This window comes from Lynx rufus, unplaced genomic scaffold, assembly GCF_022079265.1.
Source record: "Lynx rufus isolate CCGP_SWC_20201006 ecotype Redwood Valley unplaced genomic scaffold, mLynRuf1.p SCAF_20, whole genome shotgun sequence".
Classification (NCBI taxonomy): Eukaryota; Metazoa; Chordata; class Mammalia; order Carnivora; family Felidae; genus Lynx; species Lynx rufus.
This window is the reverse complement of record NW_025814835.1, coordinates 14,530,018-14,553,128: the sequence shown is the minus strand read 5'-3', so window position 1 is coordinate 14,553,128 and position 23,111 is coordinate 14,530,018. Positions and strand designations below refer to the sequence as shown.

General features: G+C 35.5%; 1 protein-coding gene across 6 annotated transcripts in view; it reads left to right on the top strand.

Annotated features, from left to right (window-relative positions):
- The window catches only part of RELCH (RAB11 binding and LisH domain, coiled-coil and HEAT repeat containing), a 115,960-nt gene extending 97,289 nt beyond the window's left edge, over nt 1-18,671 (top strand). For 5 of the 6 annotated variants that reach the window (XM_047086383.1, XM_047086381.1, XM_047086379.1 and 2 more), the window contains 3 exons: nt 2,300-2,388; nt 5,276-5,346; nt 10,637-12,367. In XM_047086383.1, coding sequence (XP_046942339.1) covers nt 2,300-2,388; nt 5,276-5,346; nt 10,637-10,757 — 281 coding nt within the window. In that variant the 3' untranslated portion in view covers nt 10,758-12,367. Of the gene's footprint in view, nt 1-2,299; nt 2,389-5,275; nt 5,347-10,636; nt 12,368-15,803 lie in introns of those variants that run through there. The other variant, XM_047086382.1, reaches the window with a different exon arrangement.
- Nucleotides 18,672-23,111: the final 4,440 nt, after the last annotated feature.

Sequence of the window (23,111 nt, the reverse complement as noted above, 5' to 3'; positions counted from 1 at the left end):
TTATTGTGTGTTTAGGTATGTACACAATATAGAATAATATAATAAAGTCTTTACACCAATATAGTAAGGGGAAGAACATCTTAACAATAGACCCTGTTTGAATACTAAATGTGTTAGTTCTGAATGAGTCATAACTTGTGTCAACAGAGTGGCGTGGCCACAATAAAATCACATTGTCCTGTGATCCGAATCTGTTCTGCTGTTCCACTGCATTCTAACCTGATAGAACACAAGAGTATTCCTCTCAACATCATATTTTAATAAGGACATGGAAAAACTATAGTGTTTAACATTAGGTATAGTAATAAGTGAAGAAATTATGTTTAAAAAAATCAAAGGAATTTAGAAATGTTTAAGCTGGAGAAGAGATGGCTTGGGGATAAAAAGGTGATTCAAAAATTATTTTTTTTAATATTATTTTAAAGGTTATATAGAAGAAGGGTTAAGCACACTGTGTAACTCAGGTGTAGAGCTAACACAAGAAGGTTACAGAGAGTCTGATTTTATTTATAAGAAAAACTTTCTAATTTAGCTATTAAAAATGGATTGAACCTCTTATGAAACTACGAATGTCCTATCAGTGTTAGCACTTAGAGACTTTGTGGCCATCACTCACAGATGAGGTAGAGTTGATTCCTAATATCAGGTAGGATGAAATGACCTCTAACAAAGATTGTGTGATTCTACAAGGAAAGGGTAGAACCAAACAGTAAGTAGAAAGAGAGGGGGGAGACTTAACCCTTTACCAACAAATAAGGCCATCTTCAGCTTCTCAATCGGTATCCATATTTCTCTAGATCAGACTCTTGACTGCCAGTTGAAAGGTCACTCACAGTTAGATTTTGGTGGTATTTTCCCCATATCTAGAAAACAAAACTATGTAGCCATTATGTTGTAGCCCTCTCTATGACTACAGGAATTGGTTCAACCAAATGTCATCTATATTTTTAGTACTTATAAATATAAGTCACTTGTTATAGGAGGCTTGTTTACAAACAGCTTTTATTCATAACTATTTTTTTAAGTTTATTTAGATCATAACTGTATTTTTAAGGTAAAAGTTATATATTATACTTAATAAAATTCATTATTTTTTTTTTCCAAAAAAGACTGGTAAACTTTTTTTTTTTCTTTTTTAGAAAGAGAGTGTGAGCTGGGGAGAGGGGTAGGGGGAGATAGAGGGAGGGAGGAAGGGAGGGAGGGAGAATCTTAAGCAGGCTCCATGCAGAGCACGGAGCCCAACGTGGGGCTTGATCCCACAACCCTGAGATCATGACCTGAGCCAGAATCAAGAGTCAGACATTCCACCAATCCAGGCACCCCTAATTAACCCATCTTTATAAGGGAACTCATTTATTGGCATTTTTCACCTTAATATGGTATAACATTAAATAACTATTTTTAAATGGCCAGCAACTATGATGAGGTGAGAATGTGATGTTAATAAACAGTGAGTTGTTTTCATGAGAAATGCACCCTTTTTCTTGATCCCTTTGAATGTCAGAATAATGAATAAAACTCAAAAGTGACCAGGAAACGTAACTAATACTAAATTTATATCATTACAACAAAAGTTCTCTTACCCAATTCAATTAGGACCAATAGCAGGTCCGTTTAATAGGATGGTTAAAGCAGGACATCAAGGAAATAGTGTATATAACTTATTTTAATTTAATATACATATTTTCTTTACCAATCTTTTGATGTAGGACTGAGGCATTTCTTTTGTGTAAGTCTGCTGAGTAAAGTGTCTTTCTTAAATAAACCACATCCATAATGTAATTGTGATTTTCAGTTTATGTTTCTTTAAAGAGGATCTGGAAACATTTCTGATACTGGGTGTAGACCTTTTTCAGATTTTTATATTTTTTCCTAAACTTCTACACTTGTTTCATACATCCATAATTAAACAGCCACATTTTAAGCAATTGGCCTTTACCGTTTTTTTCTAAACTTTTCGACTTAGTTGTCATGAAAACATTAATTTTCATTTCACACTCATTTGAATATCCAATTAAATTACATGATTTACTGTTTACACTCATTTCATGTGTTTACATAACATGTAATTAAATTATGTAATGTTACAATAATCCGTACCACTGACGTAAAGGATTTGTGGGAATTAACACAGTTGACTCTTGATAAGTAACTAACTCAACAAATGCGAATCATGCTGGAGGGAAGCCTGTTTGCTCCAAGTGATCTGCATGCCTGAGGCGTCATTGTTATTATTCTCTTGTTCTGTTGGACATACCAGTTTGTTTGTTTTTAATTCCCTTAACTCCCTGGTCTCAAGTCATTTCAGAGGATTTAATGGTAAATCACTTTTTACCTGGTCTCAGATGTTTACGGACTGACATGGAGCATCTTTCTCCAGAGCACGAGGTGAGCTCCCATGATGATGAAGCCACTGATTATCCGAGCCATGTACCTATGTTTTACTGTCTCCTCTTCAGACTTGCGTTCTTCTTTGTGTGAGGCATGAGTGTGATATGCTGTGCTTTTAAATTTTAATATTTTATATTTTAACATTTGAAATACAGTATAGTGTCATCTTATGGATTTTTATTTACTGGTCGGGAGATCTTGAGAAGCCCCTTTATCATCTTTGATCCTCTGTTTAATTCTGTATAGTAGGGATAACATACTTTCCTTCACTGAATATAGTTAGAATCTAATGAGCTAAGGTACACGGAATGCTTTCTGATCTGTAAAATGCTATACAATTTTTATCTCTGACCATTAACTTTCTTAGAAGGAAAGTTTCTGTTTTCTGTCTCAATTTCCTCAAAACTCTTTTATTCTGTTTTTCTTCTTGTTTCCTCCAAAACCCTGTTTATCATTTATTTCCTATTCTGCATTTTCAGCTTGTTTATCTACCCATTACCATGGTAGGTTTGATTTTTTTTCTATTTTTCCAGATTTTTACAGAGGAAGCTTAGATTATTTATTTTTAAACTTTTCTTTTCTGATACCTGAACTTAAGATTAAGTGTATCCCTTGAGATACCACCTGTGCATTTGCTACATTGTGTCTTCATTATCGTTCAAAGTAAATTCTCATTACTATTACTTATTGATCCCTGAGTTTTGTTTAATAAGGTCAATTAACATTTAATTCTCCTATGTTTTTATCAGGTTTTTTGTGATCTTCTTCTGTTAGCAGTTGAAACACATATTAAAGTTATGATTGGGAATTATCTATTTCTCCTTTGCTTGGTGTGTTTTATAGATACCATTTATCAAGTTGAGGAGGTATCAGTCTCCCAGATTCCCTTTCCAACCTTGGTAGAAGACTAGAGCTTTATTTTCTAAACTTGGGCTATCCCACATAGCTGAGAGCAGGAATGAGTGAGGGCTATGATGAGAAGAGGGAAATTAAGTGAAGGCATAGTGATTGAAACCTCATTACCTTTCACCTTCTTGGATCCAAGAATGCTGGCAGCTAGGTTTATACCCACAGGGGGGAAAAGATAGAAGTTTGGTTTTTGCCCAATTCACCTTAAAGTGAAGTTACTCATGCATGAAGAGATTCTAGTCAGCATTTTAGTGCCCTAGTCTTTAGTGGACATCCCAAGATCACCAGCCATTTGAGAAACCTCTCACATGAAAGATGTAGATGAAAACATACATGCAAGAAAGAGAATACTGGAGGAAACAGACAATGCAGGGAGCAGAAGAAAAAGTACAAAAAACTCCCCCTTTTTAGGGGGATGATAATAATAATAATAAAGGAAAACCCAGCTAAACAAACAAAATCTAAAGGGCACCTCTGTAGCTCAGTCAGTTAACCGTCCAACTCTGGATTTCAGCTCAAGTCATGATCTCACAGTTCGTGACATCGAGCCCCACATCCGGCTCTGCACTAACAGCACGGAAACTGCTTGGAATTCTCATTCTCTCTCTCTCTCTCTCTCTCTCTCTCTCTCTCTCTCTCTCCCTCTCTCTCCCTCTCCCTCTCTCCCTCCCTCTCTCTCTCGCTGCCCCTCTCCCACTCACATGTGCACCTACTCCCTCTCAAAATAAATAAACGTTTACAACAAACAAGCAAAATCTATAATCTGTGAGATCAGAGTGGAAAACCAGAAAAGATTCAAAAAAGGATGAATCTAGATCTAACATGCATGTGACAGAAGCCTCATTTAATAACCAAAGTCCTCACTATAATCTGCAAAGCACTGTAAGATCTCCCCCCCCCCCCCCACCGCCGCCCACTTCACTTCTCATCTTCTACCCTCTCGCCTGCTCACTCTGCACCCACCACTCTGGTCTCCTTGCTTAGAACATGATGGACATACTCTCCCTTAGATGGAGCCTTTGTTCAGCCTCTTCCCAGTGTATAAAACACTTGCTCCTTCATCTCCCCCAGGCTTTTCCTTACATGTCATCTCCATGAAGCCTGCTGGGGACACCTCCGTGTAAATTGGAACACTCTGTGTCTTGACCCCTGGCTCCCCATATTTTAACTCAATACTCTTTTCAAAGCCCTATCACCTTCTAATGTATTACATAACTTACCAATTTTTTGTATTTATTGTCAAGAACATAAGCTCTCCGTAAGGAGGGAATGTTGTCTGTCTTATTTGTGCATTCTGTATATCTAAAAAAGTTCCTGGCACATAGTAGGTGACAGTAAATACTGGTTGTTTAGTGACCTCCGTACCCAAACACGGGCCAAGAATATTCAAGACCATTCAGTTTCTGGTGAGGTTGCCAGCGATTGGAGGAGCAGCTTAGATCCCGCCATCCTTTCCATCATTCATTCAGTCTCTGTGCAAACATGATGTTAACTCTTAGATGCCCGTTATATTCCCATCTATATTTTAGTAGCCACAGACCTATACCTGGTCTCTGCTTTAGACATTAAAACAGAGCATCTTGCTGTTTGCAACCTGGAGAAAACAAGGGGGCATGGGACAGAACAGCTTTTCCTGGGAAAATAATGTGTAACCATGGTGTGTGTATATGTTAAATGTCTAGACATATACAAATTTTACTTTTAACATTAGATGGTAGGGAAAGCTAAGGGAGAATTGATACCAGATTCAGAAGGAAGGTTAGTGAAGATTATATGATTGAGGTCTTTTAAAGCTATTTCTGTACCTACCATAGCAATCTAATGTGAATTCCTTTAACGGAGTAACTGCCAAAAGCTTACATTTTTAAATAGTCATAGTTTATGGGACTATTAAAAATTAAAGAACTTTAGATTAAACAATAGCATTTCACTATTGTAAATTGTATTTTACTAAAGTCCTTTTTTTTGAAATCAGGTTATTTTAAGTTCCATGATAAAGGAATGTGAACAAAAAGTAGAGAACAAGACCGTCCAAGAGCCTCAAGGGTAAGACATGAATTCTTTTTTTAAGGCTTCATATTAACCTTAATTTCTCTATCTAAATTTTCTACAAATGGGTATGGTATTTTATTTTGTGTTACTTTGTAGTCATTTATTTGGAAGGTAAGAAAAGTATTTACATCAGCAGTTATCAAATGCTGATTTATAAACCACCTGCATCAGAATTATCTGGGGAATTTCAATTTTAGGTCTCTACTCCATGCTCTGTGCCGTCCTCTCAACAGTCTGATACAGCCTAGGGATCTGTATATTTAAAAGCTTCCAAAGACATTGTGGTAGGTAGCTGGATTTGGGAATCACTGGTCAAAATAGTTTTGTGGAAATTTGTGACTGGAGTTGTAAGGCATAACTTGATTGACTGCATAAAGGACTATAAACTTGTGAATGTTCTATTCACGTGCTCCCAACCAAACTAACCAGAATTCAGATTCACTGAAGCTAAACTACAAGCATGGATGTGAAAGAGTAAAGTTGGGCATTCAGGAGAGGAAGTAATTTACAAATAGACCGTGTGTACTCTTACCTTTTGACATAACCTTGAGCAGTTAATCTTAAATAGACTCTGTTAGGCATAAAAAGCTCAAAGGCTTTTCCTTTATAAAACTAACTAGCAAGAATAAGGAATACCTATCAGGCTAGGTACCCATACACACACTTACCCCTCCACACCCCCAACCTCCTCCCCACATATGTATGCTTAGAGCTTTTTACCTCTTACTGCATGTAAGAACCCTTTCTGTAGCCTCCTGGGATGGTAGGAACTGTTCTACAACTGTAACCTTGGAAAGTTAAAACAGTAAAAATAGGTTTCAATTCTGAACACAAAATCCATAAAACTAACTACCTAAGCAAGCACTTCTGTTCAATTGTCATACATTAAGTATTAAGATTATTTGGTGCCTTGTTTAAAATGTAAAGTTTGGGGACAAAATTAAAAATTATGTGTGAAAATATATTCTAAATGAAATTTCATTAATTAGCATACAGGAATTAAGAAAGAGAAAAAAATAGGGGCACCTGGGTGGCTCAGTCGGTTAAGCGTCTGACCTCGGCTCAGGTCATGATTTCACAGTTCATGGTTCAAGCCCCACGTCGGGCTCTGTGCTGACAGCTCAGAGCCTGGAGCCTGCTTCCGATTCTGTGTCTCCCTCTCTCTCTGCCCCTCCCCTGGTCATGCTCTGTCTCTCTGTCTCAAAAATAAATTTTAAAAAAACATTAAAAAAAAACATTTCAGAAAGAGAAAAACACGTCTTTGTAACTTCCCAAGATTGTTTCAGTTATATGACTCCTAAAAAGTTTATTTTTATAATCATATTTTTCTATAATCATATTTTTCCCTGTTATTCAAATCTTCCATATTATTTTTTTAGATTTCTATTTTAGGTAATTTTGAATAAATACAAAATAAATAACAGAGTGAATTCCCATGTACTCAGCACTCAGCTTCAATAATTGTCAACTCATATTTTATTTCATCCATGCCCCTCCTATATTCTGGTATGTAGCTCTTAAAGATAAATGCTATTTTTTTAAAACATAATGTCATTTTCACGCCAAAATAACAACTTCTTAATATTATTATCAGCTATGTAGCCTGTATTCAAATTTCTAATTGTTTTGTACATGTCGTTAGTGATTTGTTGTTTGTTTTTTTCCTTACAGTCTGTTTCTTTGAGCCAGAATCCAGAGTTCCATACGTTGCAATTAGTTGACAGGTCTTTTAAGTCTCTTTTAATCCATAGGTTCCCCTTCTATCTCATTTTTTTCTTCATATAACTTACTTATTAAAGAAACTGAGTCTTTGTTCTGTACAGGTCCCACAGTCTGAATTTGGTTGATTGCATTTCCCTCGTGTTTTCACATGTTCCTCTGTATTTCCTGTAAATTTGGTTGTTGGTTCTGGATCCAGAGACTTCATCAGATTCAGGGCATGTTTCTTTGTTTTGCATGACTGCTTCATAGGAGGAGGTGTGTTTTCTTCACGAGAGAGACAATGTCTACTTCTCTCTTTTTTTGGTGATAGTAGCATCTGTTAATGATCAATGCCTGGCTCCACTAATTCATTAACCATTACTAAATACATTAGAATAAGATGTTTTAGTAATTCACTGTTACTAAATACTAATGTACATTAGTATGTAAATGTAATACTAAAGTAGATACATTACTATTTAGTAATAGTGAATTACTAAAATATCTAATTCTATCATTCACTCTTCATTGGTGAGTTAGAATACTTCAGGAAAGAAAACCTTCCCCTATATGTACTACAGTTACCCAGTGATAGAGTTTTTTATAGTAAAGTCAAGGTAAATGTTCAATTCTTTCTCTTTACTCACCAGTTTTCTAAGATAATGAATTGATTCACCCTCTAATGGTGACTGTTTTGTTCAAGTATCATAAACACATGTATTTTCAAATATTTGATGTAATTAAATGCATTGTACTTACTATCTTTTGATGCCCATCAAAATTATCCCATCTTTGACCATTGCAAGCCTTTTCAAGATGACTTCCCAAGTCCTTTTGACATTAATTTACCAGATGGAATGGTATGGAGAGAGAGAAAAAAAACATTCTAGGATATAGTTTTGAAGAAGATAAGCCAGGAGGCACCTAGCTGGCTCAGTTGGTGGAGACTCTTGATCTCGGGGTCGTGAGTTCAAGCCCCACGTTGGATGTAGAGATTACTTTAAAATTTTTTTAAAGTGAAAAAAAAAGAAGCCAGGCATTTAAGGGGTTGGGTTCTACAGATTCAAAATCAACAAAAATGGCAACTGGTTTGATTTGAGTTGCAAAGGAAAGATCTGAGATTTCACAGAAAAAAGACAATATTACCTTACAAGGCAGCCTGTTTCATTTTTAACAACTCTATTCTTTTACAAAAAAATACCCTGAGTTAAAGTCTCTCTAAAACATTTACCCTCTAAAATATGTTTCATCATCTGGTAGAGGGGTGGGGAAGCATTACAGACCCCTTTGTAAAAAGGATAAAAATGTAAACTTTCTCTTCAGGAAAAAATGCTGCAATGCAATTGTTCTTTGTTGGAAAGCTTTGTGTAAAATAGATACCTGGGTCCTTTATACCATATGGAAAGAATCAGAATAACTGGGGTTAGGCCAAGGCATCTGGGTTTTCAAATAGTTCTCCAGGTGATTGTGATGTATATCAGTAAAGCTATGCAAATATATATTTATATCTAATTTGGCACACATAACGTTAGTGTCTGTCTTCTAAATTTTCTCTTCTCCATAGTGAACATCTCAGACTCTTTAACATCATTGTTGCCCTCCTCTTAGAATATCACTAAAACTCGATAGTACTTCAAGTATTATCTGACCTGTGTATCCTGTTTTTCTCAATGCAAACTAAAATCATACTTACCTTTCGGCTTACAGTATTGTTCTGCAGAGAGAAAACAGCACTGTAAACATTAAAGAAAGGCATCAGAGAAAAGATAAGACTTGAACTGGGACCTTAAGGATGTCTAGACACCAGATAGAAAGAAAGAGATAAGTTAAGAATGTTCTGAACATTAAACTCAGCAAACTTGACTCAAGGGGGTCTAGAAATTGAACAGTAATGGTTGGTAAAAACACACACACACAAGATTTAGATTGCTATGTTTCTTGAATGCCAAGCATACTTTATCTTGTTAGGTAGTAATTAGCCATTGAAGATGTTTGAGAATGGGTAGGATATGATGAACTGATTATTTCAGAAGTTAATCTGATCATGCAAGGAGACCAGATCTAAGACTATTGTAATAATTCATTTGGAAGGTATCGTCAACGGGAATAAAAATAAATGATAGAATGTTTCATTGAGTAAAATCAGAGTATTTGATGATTGGTTTTAAATAGAAGAGAGGGAGCCATTATATTCACTGTTGGGAGGAGAGGAAAATGGTAAAATCACTAACAAGGAAATAAAAATGGCGGGTCATTTCTAAAGTTAGGGGGTGAAAAAAAACTTGATGTTAGCTTCTCTAACAAACAATAGTGTTATGGGACTTTTCCCAAACTCCTAATGGAGATGATGTTTGAAACTTCAGGAGTAAGTTTTGTAACTGAAGAAACAGGAACCAAATGTTGAGCCTGACGGAGGTTTACTTTGTGGGAAGAGAAAAGGCAGCAGGCGAGAAGTAGAGACAAGGAAGAGGCCAGGTTGACGTAATAGCAGAAGAGGTGTGGGAACTAGAGATTTTCAGGACGGGAGTCGTGGACTGGCATTTAACTTACTAACGCACAGTGCACACCTTTAAGGACTACAGAAAACCAGCAATTCTTGCTGGCAGCCCGTAACTTCGTCTGTAGTTTCAGTGGACATCCGTTGAGCCTCTGCACCTCGCACCCACTGCCCTTGACATGTTCAAACATACTCTCTTCTTCAGTCCTCAGGATATTTTGCAATAGTAATTGCAGTCTGCATTTTTCAGTTGAGGAAATTGAATCAGAGTGATCTAAAGCATCTTGGCCAAAGCCACAGGCCAGTAAAGTGGGTTTATTGTTGATCACTGAAAATTGTACTTGATCAGTATTCTGTTTGGTCGTATGGTAAATTAGCAATCTTTAGTAGTTTTTTAGATTGTTTAACCTATACAGGAGGTTGGTCAAAAAGAAAGAAGAAATGGAGTTAAAATTGTTGATTGAAACTAATGCAACTAATGCAATTGAGGACATTCTCCCCCCTCTCAACGCCCAAATAAGTAATAACGTCACAGGGTTGTTACCAGCACAGTATAAAACCTTGCTGTGATTTAATTTACTCTTTTGTGAAAATAGGGATAATATCTATCTTCCAGGGTTGCTATAATTAAATGCAGTGATGCTGATAAGAAGAAGAATAACTACTAACACTTACAGCATGCTATTACATTTCTGACACTGCTAATAAGCACTGTACGCTTATATAATTCTTAATAGACCTATGAGGTAGGTAATAGAATTATCTCCATTTTACAGATGAGGATTACATTACAGATGAGATTAAATAACTTGCCTAGGGTCACACAGCTGGTAAATGACAGAGCCAGGATTCAGTCTCACTCCATACTTGCTCCTAACCTCTCCACCGTTACTGCTTCCTTCATCAACCATGAACATGAAAGCTCCTGACCTAGTAGGGTGCATAAAAACGCCTGTCAATTTTAGTTTCCCTTTCGTGCTACCAGTTCAGAATGTATTTACTACTATTATACTGCTGAAGAACTGAAAAAAATGGATATTCTAGTTTTTTAATTGCTTTACTTGAATTTTAAAATTTCTTTCCTAGCTCAATGTCAATTGCTGCAAGCTTAGTGAGTGAAGATACAAAGACCAAGTTTTTGAACAAAATGGGCCAGTTGACAACATCAGGTGCCATGTTGGCCAATGTGTTTCAGAGAAAGAAGTAAAAGCAGGAAGGAAGCCCCCAGTAAACACTAAGATGGACCTCAAGCAGACTGGTTCCTTGTACTTGAAGTACTTGCCTTTTTTATTTCCTTGTTTTATGTTCTTGCATTATAATTTTATCCTAACCTCCAAAGATATTTGCACTGCTTTTGATTATTGCTGTATATCTGTTAATTTTGGAGTTATAACTGTGGTGATAGAAAATTGAGTTTATAGTCTGTACCAAGTCCCTCTTCTGTGTTCTCGTCTTTCAGAATAATTTATATATATATATATATATATATATATATATATATATATATATAGTGAAGAGGTTTTTTTTTTAATTTTTGGATGGGATATTAGCAAATATCTGTATTATACACTAAGCTATTACAATGGTACTTAAAATAATGTAAATTTGAAGTCACTGTTATAAAGTAATAAAAGTGGAGATTACTTAAGTATTTAAATTATGAAAGAATAATACAGACTTTTTATTGTTTCGTAACTGACTAGAAAGAGCCACCAGCATTACTCTGTGCCTTTTGGACTTCAGTTTGTGTGTCCGTAGGAATTGTATGCATTCCATTCACACGGTGTTTTATAATGCTGTGGTGAATTTGAGTTACAAATCCTACAGTAAGTAGATAATAATGAAACTTTCCACATTTCAGAGCTCTCATGAATATTCTTTAAGTGCTATTCAAACCTCCCCAGCATTTACATGCATATAATGGACTTACCTGAGGAAAGACCGCACAGTAACATGGGGAGTGACAACCAAGGTGAATTTTACAAACTGATGTGTAATAGATTTAAATATTCAAAAATAAATGTAAGTAAGAAGAGCTAATAATTGTGAAATTCTTTCCCAAATTTAAATACACAGGAAAACATGGTTTGAATTTGAAATTTAACACTTATTTATGTAAAATATTTTATTTAAGATATTTTCTAACGATTTTAATTTCAGAGATTATCTTTTCATTCTGTGTGTTACAAAGAAGTACCGAAAAGTTAAGGACATTTGGGGGCTGCTTTTTTTCCCTCTAAACTAAAAACGACATTAGCTAAATTATTATTGGTTAGTTAACACCTTGTCCCTTAAAGTCAGTGACTATTCTTGTGTTTGATATATATTACACAGAGTCTTAAGTCAGTGTACAATTCCACTGGAATTTGAGAGTTGTCTATAAAGTAATGCAACTTGAAGTAGAGAAGAGTGGTACTGGCCATAGAAAGGGGATGATTGGTTTGAGGGGTTAATGTGAGGCCTTTTTGAAAAAATGAATATTTTGATAAAGAGAATTCTTGTTTGAGCACAGTTGATGCACATAGGTGATTCCCATGTTTGTTGTATAAACTGGTTTAATACATTTGGAACATAGTTGGATTACATTCTCTTCCTGGGAAAGTTAGCTTACCACACATTCAGGCTTATAAAATAAGTTGCCCTAGACAAAGCCATTTAAAAAGTTCATTCTGAAATTATTTCTTTTACCTATAGTGAAATAATTGTTAAAATTAGTCTTTCAGAAACTGTTGGATTCTAGGCATTCCTGAGAAATTGAAAGTGGCTACCTTTCATGTCAAAAATGTTGATCTATTATAAATAAACTGTTTTTGCATACTTGTTTTTGTTTTGTTTTTGGCTATGTGTATTGTATTTTCATTTTGAAACACTATATATCCTATATCCAAGCAGAAGGAAATGAGAGCATATATTCACTAAAACATACTAATACGTTATTTTAGGAATATAGTCTATATAAATTATTTATTTAGTTTACTTTTACTAAAAACAGATTGTTGCTATAAAATTAACATATTGCGGAGACAGTTTAAAGGAAGTGTTAAGGCTCTCATTTACTTTGAAATACAGTAGAATAAATATGTCCATTACCAGATGAATGACTATAATTATTTTTATTAATTCATGAATCTACTTATCTAAACGCTAATGGTTTCCTTAAAAAACAACAGCTAGTAAGATACACAGTGTGTTTCAAGGGAGTCCCCCTTATGCTGTTCAATATCTTAATGTCAGTAAGAGTTCACATTTATTCTCAATTATTTTTGAAGCAAACTGTAGATTCTTTAAAGCCAAGACAGACTAACCACACTGATCACGGAGACTGTGTGTTCTTCCAAAACAGACCATAAAACTCCCGTACCCACTCTTTTTTTAAACAAATAAAAATGGTACAAGTTTAAGTATTCAACTTAACAAAAAAACGAAGTTTGCAAAGTAACAAAAAGCTAATTTGAAATTATGCCTGTGTTTCTAAAGCAAGCCAGAGATTAAAATTTTTCCAAAACCCAGAAATGCCATCGCTAGCAATTTTGCTGAATTATTTCAAGAACGATGCTTGAATGGTAGCAACATCTAACTTTATAGATCAATGTCCTTGACCTTTATTTGTTTGCATCAGTCACCCCTTTTGAAAGATTACTTTGCTAAACATCAAGTGGACTTACAACCTGAATGAAATTGTAAGTAATTTTAATGAAATTTCAATTCAAGTTGCTGTCAAATTTCTTAACAGAAAAAAACAAAACAAAACTGGTTCAAATAAATAGTCTCTGATAAAGTTTGGGGAGGTGAAATCACTGTATTGAATTGCCTTTTCATGACCCCCAATTTTTAAGATAACCTATTTTCAACCATTACTGGAACTTTAAGAACAGAACTTTCTCTAGACACCATCTTGTTGATCTTTGAACTGTGAGAGCTAACTGCGGTGAATATCTTGTGTTGGTCACCAATTTCTTAACTATTTTTTGTAGAAAGAATGTATGTTTAAAGAGTTTTATAGTTAGCAATTTTAATTCATAAAGTTCTCTAGATTGGCTAGGTAACAACATTCCAACTTTGTGTTGGATGTTAACTCTTTCATAAGCAAACCATGAAATAATTTTAGTTTTTCATATTAATGGATATGTGTTTGAAAGTCCTAATGTAACTTTACAGTGTGCTTGTTTTGTTACTGTTTTATTTCCGTGCATTTTTAAAATAATAGATTCAAGATATTCGTTACTAATAAACTATAATGTATCTGGTAGATTTCTACACATTGGCAAATAACTGGATTTTAGGCTATTTTCATACTACATATGGATGTTTTGCATGAATTTCATCTGTGGAATTAGCACTCTAGTCATAATGTCTTGAATGACACATCAGTCTTTTCATATTTTCCCTTCAAAACTACAAGAAACTGTGCTTTGATTGCCTTCTTTATGGTTTACTTTGTTTGCATGTTAAAGAAAACTCTTCAAATAAACATTTCTATTCACTATACGATCACACCAGTCATAACATGACAGTTAATGCAAACTTAACACAATAGAAGTTTTATTATGTCTTTTTGATAATACATAAATAATTCTTTCAGTTTAATGTGGTGAAAATGTAAATTATTTGCTTTCCTTAAAAGAGTCTTCAGAAATAGCTGGAAAATTCTACCCAAAGCATGTCTATATGGAAGAGTATATACTATTTTAATTTCCTTTTATTTCATTAAAGATCAACCCATTATATTTATTTCAGTAAGATCACTGCATGAATAGAACTTCTTGAGGGACTTTAGTAAAATTTATGTTGTCTGTAAATTGGCATTTTGTGTTATATGTTATAGATATTAACTTTTTTATTATCATTTGTTGATAGTCTGCTTTATAAAATTTTTTTAAACTACCCGTACTTTTGAATTGTTGGCCTTTGCAACCTTAGATATTTTTAGGATATTCATTTTCAATGAAGCTGAAAATGTTATAAATGCCTTTTGTAATGTATACATTCCTAAGTAATATAAATCTAATAATTTCTCATTGACTCTACAGTTTTATAGATTACATTTTTAACTTCCTCTGTTCATAAATCTCCCTGTCCTGTATCAAGTATTGAACCTAAGGTGAATGCTTTTCATAACATAAATCATTTTTTAATTTCTTTTTTGTAAGAATTTCATAAATATAATCCCCTTTCTAACAAATTCTTTTTTGTCTTACCATTAAAGAGCATGGAAATGATAACATGCTCTCTGTTCCTCACAGAACTTTATGAAAATTACATAATAGTAAACCTGAAAGTGCTTTAGCATTTAGTATCATGAAAGTTCAAGGTAGAATTAAAACTTGTAAACCACTGAATAACTAAAGCATGGGTAATTGTGGCTAACCCCCTCCCCCATACTTTTGTTTTCTAGTAAGCGTATAGGTTACCATGACATGCATGATTTATCTAAAATTGCAGTAGAAGGCAGAAACCACTTTTGATTGTTACTTTTGCCTACTTTTAACTACTCCCAGAGTTTCCAGCCTAGTGAAGACTGGTAAGGTAATTTTACTTTTTGTTTACCAAATCTTGTCATTAAAATTTTTTTCAAAAGCCTAAGTAAATTAGTTCAATGAGCTAATTTTTCATTACATAATCTGTTTAGATTTTGTAAAAGATTTTACCCTTTGCCACATCACTCATGTCTCTTAGTATATAATTTGATTCTTATAGTAACTAGCTTTCTTTGGTATTTAGTTTGAACTTGCAGGTTCCTTGTAACTAAACTTGTCATACTAATGGGAGAAGAGCAAGAACTGCCATTTCTTGAAAATAGTCGGTTCCTAGTGTTACCTAAGAGAAGGGAACTCTTCAGTTAACCACTGACCAGTGATTTCAAAAGTTAGAATCCTGGTTTCTTGCAGACACTACAACTAAAGTTTTCAGATCTTAGGAGGTCAATACTACGTATCAAATTCGGAGACTATTTTCTTTTCGTTGTCATACTACTGAAACACTTAGTGTTGTAATGTAATCATCCTCAAGAAAGTCATGGAGAGATGACAGCCTAGAGATGGAAAATGTCCTGATTTTCAAAACTGAGGAGGCAGTAGATTTTACAACATGTGGATTACCATTCTGAATCTATATAAAGCCTCTTCTGTCCTTTTCTGACCACTTAATCCAAAGTAACCCCTTTAATTCCCTGAGATCATCCTGGTTTTCTTCTTCATAATTACTCTTCTCAATACTCATTTTCTTGTTTTTTATTGTCTGTCTCTTTCACTAGACTCAGCTCCATGAGAGAGAATGTTGTCTATCCTTTTCAACCAATGTGTCTCCAGTATTTGAAGAATGCCTGGTGTATGATAAGTACTCAACATTAATTGAATGAATTAATGAATAAGAGCTTGATACCAATTCCGTGAAAGTTTGCCAATTAGATTAAAAGGATGATTTATGAATCCCTCAAAACAGCATGAATTTACTGAGACTACATGCCAGACTAACCTAAAGTCCTTTTTTCATAGAGCTATTATTATTATATGTTGTTGATCAGGAGAATTGTGTGATCTTGTGCATCTTGCCCTCAGCAAAGTATTGGGTTTGTTTCTTATAGTGAGCTTATTTATATCCAAGGTAGAAAATATGGAATAAAGTCCCTAAAAGAGTCGTGCCACGTGTGTATGGCCTTAAAAGGTTTACAGAACTTGTATTCATATCTGACTCTCTGGGCAACCCCTCTTATCAACAGACCTCATCAAGTCTTCCAAGTGATCTGTAAGTGTGGAGAAGCCATCCCTTTCTAAAGATTGTAAAGTCATTCACCATTCGATGTACATTTATGGAGTACCTATTTTGTGCTAGGTGTAGGGATGCAATGAATAAGACTGACCTAGAGCAGAGCTTACAGCCAGGCAGGGAAACAAGTGGAGAGAGAAGGACTGAGGAGGACGTACTTTAGTTAGGTGATTATTTTTATGGTTTACTTTGGAAGACACCTCTGAGGTGACACCTGAAAACCAGGAAGAATAATAGACTTTAACCGTGTGAAAATGGGAAGAGAAAAAAGAGCAGTATGTGCATAGGCAATGAGATGAAAAATAGTGCTATGTTCAAGGAACTGGAAAAAAAAAAAATGGCCCATATAGCTGAGACACTATCAAAAGATGAAATTGGAGAGGAGTATGGCCAGATCATATAGGGCTTTGTACACTAGACTAGAAGTTAGAAAGGGAAGCCTTTGAATAGTTGTAGTGGAATGATTTAACCCAATTTGTTAGATATACTTCTGCTTTATAAGAATGCTTTTGAAAAGGAGAGGAGTAGAGGCTGACAGCAGAAGCTAACAAATGCAGTAGTCCAAGCAGGAGATGGTGGCAGCCTGGACAAAAAGGGAGGGAAAGGAGCAGATCTGCAACATGATTGGAAGTAGAATTGGCATGACAGATTGGGTATGAAGAGTGAGGGAAAGGGAAAAACCAAAGATGCTTAGACCTCTGCCTGCAATAACTGAATAAAATAATGGGTGCTGACAATAGTGAAGAAGTAAAGAATAAGTTTGGAGAGTTAATCTGCAATTTTGTTTTAGATGTCTAAGAGTTAATCTGTGGAATTCAAAATGTCTAAGTTAATCTGTGAAAACCTCAAGGAAGAAGTTAGTTCTCTGAGTCCGGATCTCGGGCTAGATTATGGAGTCCTGAGTATTTTCCGTAGAGCGATGGGACTAAGTGAGATGGCCTGGGAGAGAGGAACCATGGAGAAGAGGATCCAAATGTGAACCCTAGGACACTCCTCCTACTTCAAAATCCAACAGAGCAAGAGGAACTACTAAAAGGATCGGGAGTGTACCGTGAGTTGGAGGGAAACCAGGAGAGTGTGGCTTCATGGAAGCAAAGAGAAGAGCGTTCTGAGGAGGGTCAGTTGCTACTCCTACGTCAAGACGAGAATGGATCTGAAACCCATTGAAAGATGAAAGTCATTGATGACCTCAATATAGTTTCAGCAGTTTAATGGAAATGCAAAGAGAGACAATGACTAGAGGTGACAGCTCTTTCAAAACAGTTGGCCATAAAGGGGAGCAGAGGTGCTGGTAGCTAGAAAGGAACATGAGGTCAAAGGAGGGTGCTGTTTAGCCTTGGTTTGTAATGGGAGAAATTAGGTCAGGTTCATATGCCAATGAGAATAAGCCAGTAAAACAAAAGATGATGATGCAGCAGTAGTAACAAGCAAAGACTGTGAGAGTGAAATCCTTGAAGAGGCAAGAGGGGTTGAGATTCAGAGCACAAATGGAGGGACTGGCCTCATTGTAATAGGGGAGAAGCAGAGGTGCTCTTGGAGGCGATTCGGTAGATTTAGTGGTGGGAAGGTTAGGGGGTTTCCATTTAATTCCTTCTATTTTCTCAGTGAAGTATGAAGCAAAGAAATTGATTTGGCTGGCATATGGAAAGTGTTAGAGGTTTGAAGAGAAAGAAGGTAGAAATGTTTGTCTTCGAGAATGGCAGAGGGAATTACTAAGGGAATTGCAGGATTTGTTTTGAAAGCCCATTTGAGAATAGTTATTGTGAATTTAAAGAGGGCTAGTTTACTATAGATACGTCAACTAATTGGAATTTGAAATAAAGAATTTAAATAAAGACAGTAGTTAACACAAGTGATTCTTTTTTTCTCCAGCCAAGAACAACTATTCAGGAACAGGTATGAAGTATACAGAGAATAAACAGGGCCGAGTTCTAGATGCTTCAGAGAAGGAGAAAGGACAAGGACATGAAAGCTACTTGTGTAGGAATGATTATAATGATGGGCCATAGAATCCAAACTGGAGAGGGGGAAAAAGGAAATATTGGAGTGAGGGGGGAAATAAATAATCTGAGAAATGGGTCCCAATAAAATTTTTAAAATATGTTTTAGTGAGAATATTCAAATAGGTGAACTGGATAGAAACTTCCTTTGGGAGTAAAAAATGAAAAGCAAATAAGACACCTGATCTACCTCCAGGCTGTAAGGTACAGGAGTTTGTGAGAACGAAAATAAAAAGCCTCCACTTAAAAGCTTAGCAGGAAAGGTGGTGTCTTAGGGGTAGCCAGGATTCAATTACAGTTGACCCACTTATACATGGATTTTTTTTTTACAGTACAATACTGTAAATGTATTTTTTCTTCCATATGATTTTCTTAACATTGTCTTTTCTCTAGCTTACTTTATTGTAAGAATATGGTATGTAATGCATAAACATACAAAATATATATTAGTCAACTGTTTATGTTATTGGTAAGGCTTTAAGTAAATAGTAGGCTGTTAGTAAAGCTTGGGGAAGTCAAAAGTTATATGCAGATTTTTCACCGTGTGGGAGTCTGTTCATGAAACATACTGCTCTGTCGTTTTCTTGTAATGTCTGTGTCTGGTTTTGGTATTAGGGTAATGCTGGCCTCATTGAATGAATTAAGTATTCCTCCAGTTTCTATCTCCCAAAAGAGACTGCAGAGAAGTGGTGTAATATCTTCCTTTAATTTTGATGAGAATTCATCAGTAAACACATCTGGACCTAGTGCTTTCTGTTTTGAAAGATTCTTAATATTTTGATTCTATTTCTTTAATATAAGCCTATTGTGATTGTGAATTTTGACAAGATTGTATCTTTCAAGGAATTGGTCCATTTCTTTTTCTTTTTCTTTTTTTTTTTAAATAATCTCAATGTGGGGCTCAAACACACCACCCAAGATCAAGAGTCACATGCTCTACCAACTGAGCCAGGCAGGCATCCCAGAAATGGTCCCTTTCATCTAAGTTATCTAATTTGTGTGCATAGAGTTGTTCACAGTTTTCCTTTATTATTATCCTTTTAATGTCCATGGTATCTGTATCTTAAGGTAGAAGCTTAGATGACTGATTTTAGATCTTTCTTCTTTTCTGAAATATGTATTCAATGCTATCAGTTTCCCACTAAGTACTGTTTTTGCTGTCTCCCACAAATTTTAATAAGTTGTGTTTTCCTTTTCATTTAGTTTAAAATATTTTTTAATTTCTCTTGAGATTTCTTCTTTGACCCATGTGTTATATACAAATTGTTTAATCTTCATATATTTCGGGATTTTCCATCTATCTTTGTTTTTGATTTCTAGCTTAATTCCATCATAATCTGAAAGCAGACATTTTCTGATTTCTATTCTTTTGAATTTGTTAAGATGTATTTTATGCCCCAGAATGCAGTCTGTCTTGGTGAATGTTCCATGTGAGCTTGTGAAGAATGTGTTTTCTGCTGTCATTGGATGAAGTAGTCTACAGATGTCAGTTATATCCAGTTGATTAATGTTGTTGAGTCAACTATATCCTTACTGATTTTATGTCCATTTCTGGGAAAGTTGAAGTCTCCAACTGTAATAGTGGATTCATCTATTTCTCCTTGCAACTATATCAGTTTTTGCCTCATGTATTTTGACACTCAGTTGTTAGGCATATACCATTTTAGGATTGTTATGTCTTCTTGAAGAATTTACCCCTTTATCATTACTAATGCCCCCTTTATCCCTGATAACTTTCCTTTGTCTAAAGTCTGCTCTGTCTGAAATTAATACAGCTACGCTTGCTTTCTTTTTTTTTTTTTAAGTTTATTTATTTATTTTGAGAGAGAGAGAGGAGAGAAAATCCTAAGAAGGTTCCACACTATCAGCGCAGAGCCCATCGTGGGGCTCGATCTTACAAAGTGTAAGATCATGACGTGAGCCAAAATCAAGAGTCAGACACTTAACCTACTGACCCATCCAGGCACCCTGACTCTTGCTTTCTTTTGATTAGTATTATCATGGTATATCTTTCTCCATCCCATTCACTTTTAATCTGTCTGTGTTCTTTTTATTTAGAGTGGGTTTCTGGCAGATAACATATAGTTGGGTCTTGTTTTTTTGATCTACTTTCACAGTCTCTTTTGACTGGTGCATTGAGACCATTGAGGTGCACAGTATTAATATAGTTGGATTAATATCTACCCTATTTGGTACCGCTTTCTACTTGTTGCTTTTGTTCTTTGTTCGTATTTTTGTCTTCTGCTCTTTTCCTTTTGTGATTTTAATTAAGAATTGTATATGATTCCACTTTCTTTCTTATTAGCATATCCATTTTACTTCTGTTTAGTTTAAATAATTTAGAGAGAGAAAGAGCACCTGTGCATGTGTGAGGGAGGGGCAGAGGAGAGAGAAAGACAGGGAATCCCAAGCAGGTTCTGTGCCCTCAGCACCGAGCCCAATGTGGGGCTTGAACTAATGAACTATGAGATCATGACCTGAGCCAAAATCAAGAGTCAGATGCCTAACCAACTGAGACATCCAGGCCCCCCATGAATTCTTTTTTTTTTTTACTAGAATTTCCAATATATATTTATAACTAATCCGAGTCCACTATCACAGAACACTGTAATGTTTCAAAGGTAGTGTAAATAACTTATAATAACAAAATAATCCTAAGAATCCTAATTCCTTTCATTCCTTGTATTAGTATTGTCATTCATTTGACTTATGTGTAAGCATATTTATATAATACACATAAGCATACGTAAACATTGTTGATATTACTATTTTTAGAAAACGTTTGTTAGAGTAAGAAAAATATTTATTTTACCTTCACTTATTTTTTCTTGCAGTGCTCTTACTTTCTTCATATAAACCTGAATTTCTGACCAATATAATTTTCCTTCTGTTAACATTTCTTGTACAGCAGATCTACAGGCAACAAAAACATTCAATTTCTGTTTACCTGAGAAAGTCTTTATTTCTCCTTCACATTTGAAGGGTAATTTCACAGGTTACAGAATTCTAAGTTGGTGAATTATTCCTCTCAATACTTTCCATGTTTCCACTCTTCTCTTACTTGCATGGTTTCTGAGAAGTTGGAGGTCGTTCTTATCTCTGCAGGTTAGGTGTTTTTTCCTTCCTCTCTCAGGATTTTCTCCTTATCTTTGATTTTCTATAGTTTGAAAGTAATGCACTTATATGTACTTTTCTGGCTTTTATCCTGATTGGTATTCTCTGGACTTCTTAGATCTGTGGTTTGGCATCTGATATTAATTTGGGGAAATCCTCACTCATTAATGTTTCAAATATTCCTTTTTTTTCTTTCTCCCTTTCTTCTCCTGGTATGCAATTTTGTAGTTGTCCCACAGTTTTGGATATTCTGTTCTGGGTTGGTTTTTTGTTTTTTTTGTTTGTTTGTTTTCCAGTGTTTTCTGTTTACTTTTCATTTCTGCAAGTTTCTTTTTTTTTAACTTTTATTTTAAGTAGGCTCCACGCCCAAGGTGGGGCTTGAATTCATGACCCTGAGATGAAGAGTCACATGCTCTACCAACTGAGCTAGCCAGATTCTATTGAGATGTCCTCAAGTTCAGAGATTCTTTCCTCATCCATGTCCAATCTGTTAATAAGCCTATCAAAGGCACTTTTCCTTTCTGTACATTGTATTCTATCTCTAGCATTCCTTTTTGGTTCTTTCGTGGGATTTTCACCTCTCTGCTTACATTGCCCATCTGTTCTTGCATGCTGTCTACGTTGTCCGTTAGAGGCCTTAGCATATTCGTCATGGTTGTTTCAAATTCCCAGTCTGATTCTTCCAGTATCCCCGCCATGTCTCGTGTTCTGCTGCTTGTTCTGTTTCTGCAAATTCTAATTTTTGCCGTTTGGTACGCCTTGCAACTTTTTCTTGATAGCCAGATATTAGGTACTGGGTAAAAGGAACTATTGTAAATAGGAGTTTAAGTTAGTAGTGTTAGTAGTCATAGTTAGTAGGTTGTGCAGGAGTGGGAAAAATATTCTCTAATCCTATGATTAGGTCTTGGTGTTTTGTGAGCCTGTGCCTCTGGACTGTGAATTTAAAAATCATGCTTCAGTTTTTCTCTCCCCCTGAGGTGGGACAGGATGGTGAGAATGGGCCGGAATCAGAGAATTCCCTTCTCCAGGTTAGACTCTGGTTAACTAGTTTCCCCTGAGCACAGTCCTTCTTAAGAAAAACAAAGTACTCTGGTTTATTTCAGAATGGATCCTTTTCCTTTCCCTCTGCCAAGGAGATTTTTCTCTGGTATTTACTGTGAGAACCTGGTTGAGCTCCTGGAGGCAAAACTTACAAAAGTTGGGCGGGGGGGGGGGGGGGGGTGTTCTACAACTGGGTCCCCCTACAGTTTTGAACTCAGACTTGTCCACACTGAGCCTCCAGCAAGTCATTAATTACAGTTCTGGTCTTCCTGCTCCAGCACTGATTCCCATGGAGATTTTAGCTCGAGAGTTCCTAACCTGGTCACTTGTGACTCTCTGTATTTGCCTATCAATCTCTCCAATTTGGGGGGGGGCAGTGGTGTGCCCTGTGACCTCACTTCTTTTATGGATTTAAGAAGATTTGTTCATTTTCCAGTTTATGCAGCTTTTCACTTGTTGTTAGGACTCGGTGGTAACTTCCAAACTCCCTTCGTGCAGAACCGGAAACAGGAAGCAGCACAAATTTTTTTAAATGCAAAACACAGAAAAGAGGGTAAAAGTCATAAGACGTTGAAGGAGAAAAGAGAGAATGGGTAGAAATATTATTTGACAAGCAAATGGCCAAGAATTCTCTCAAACTG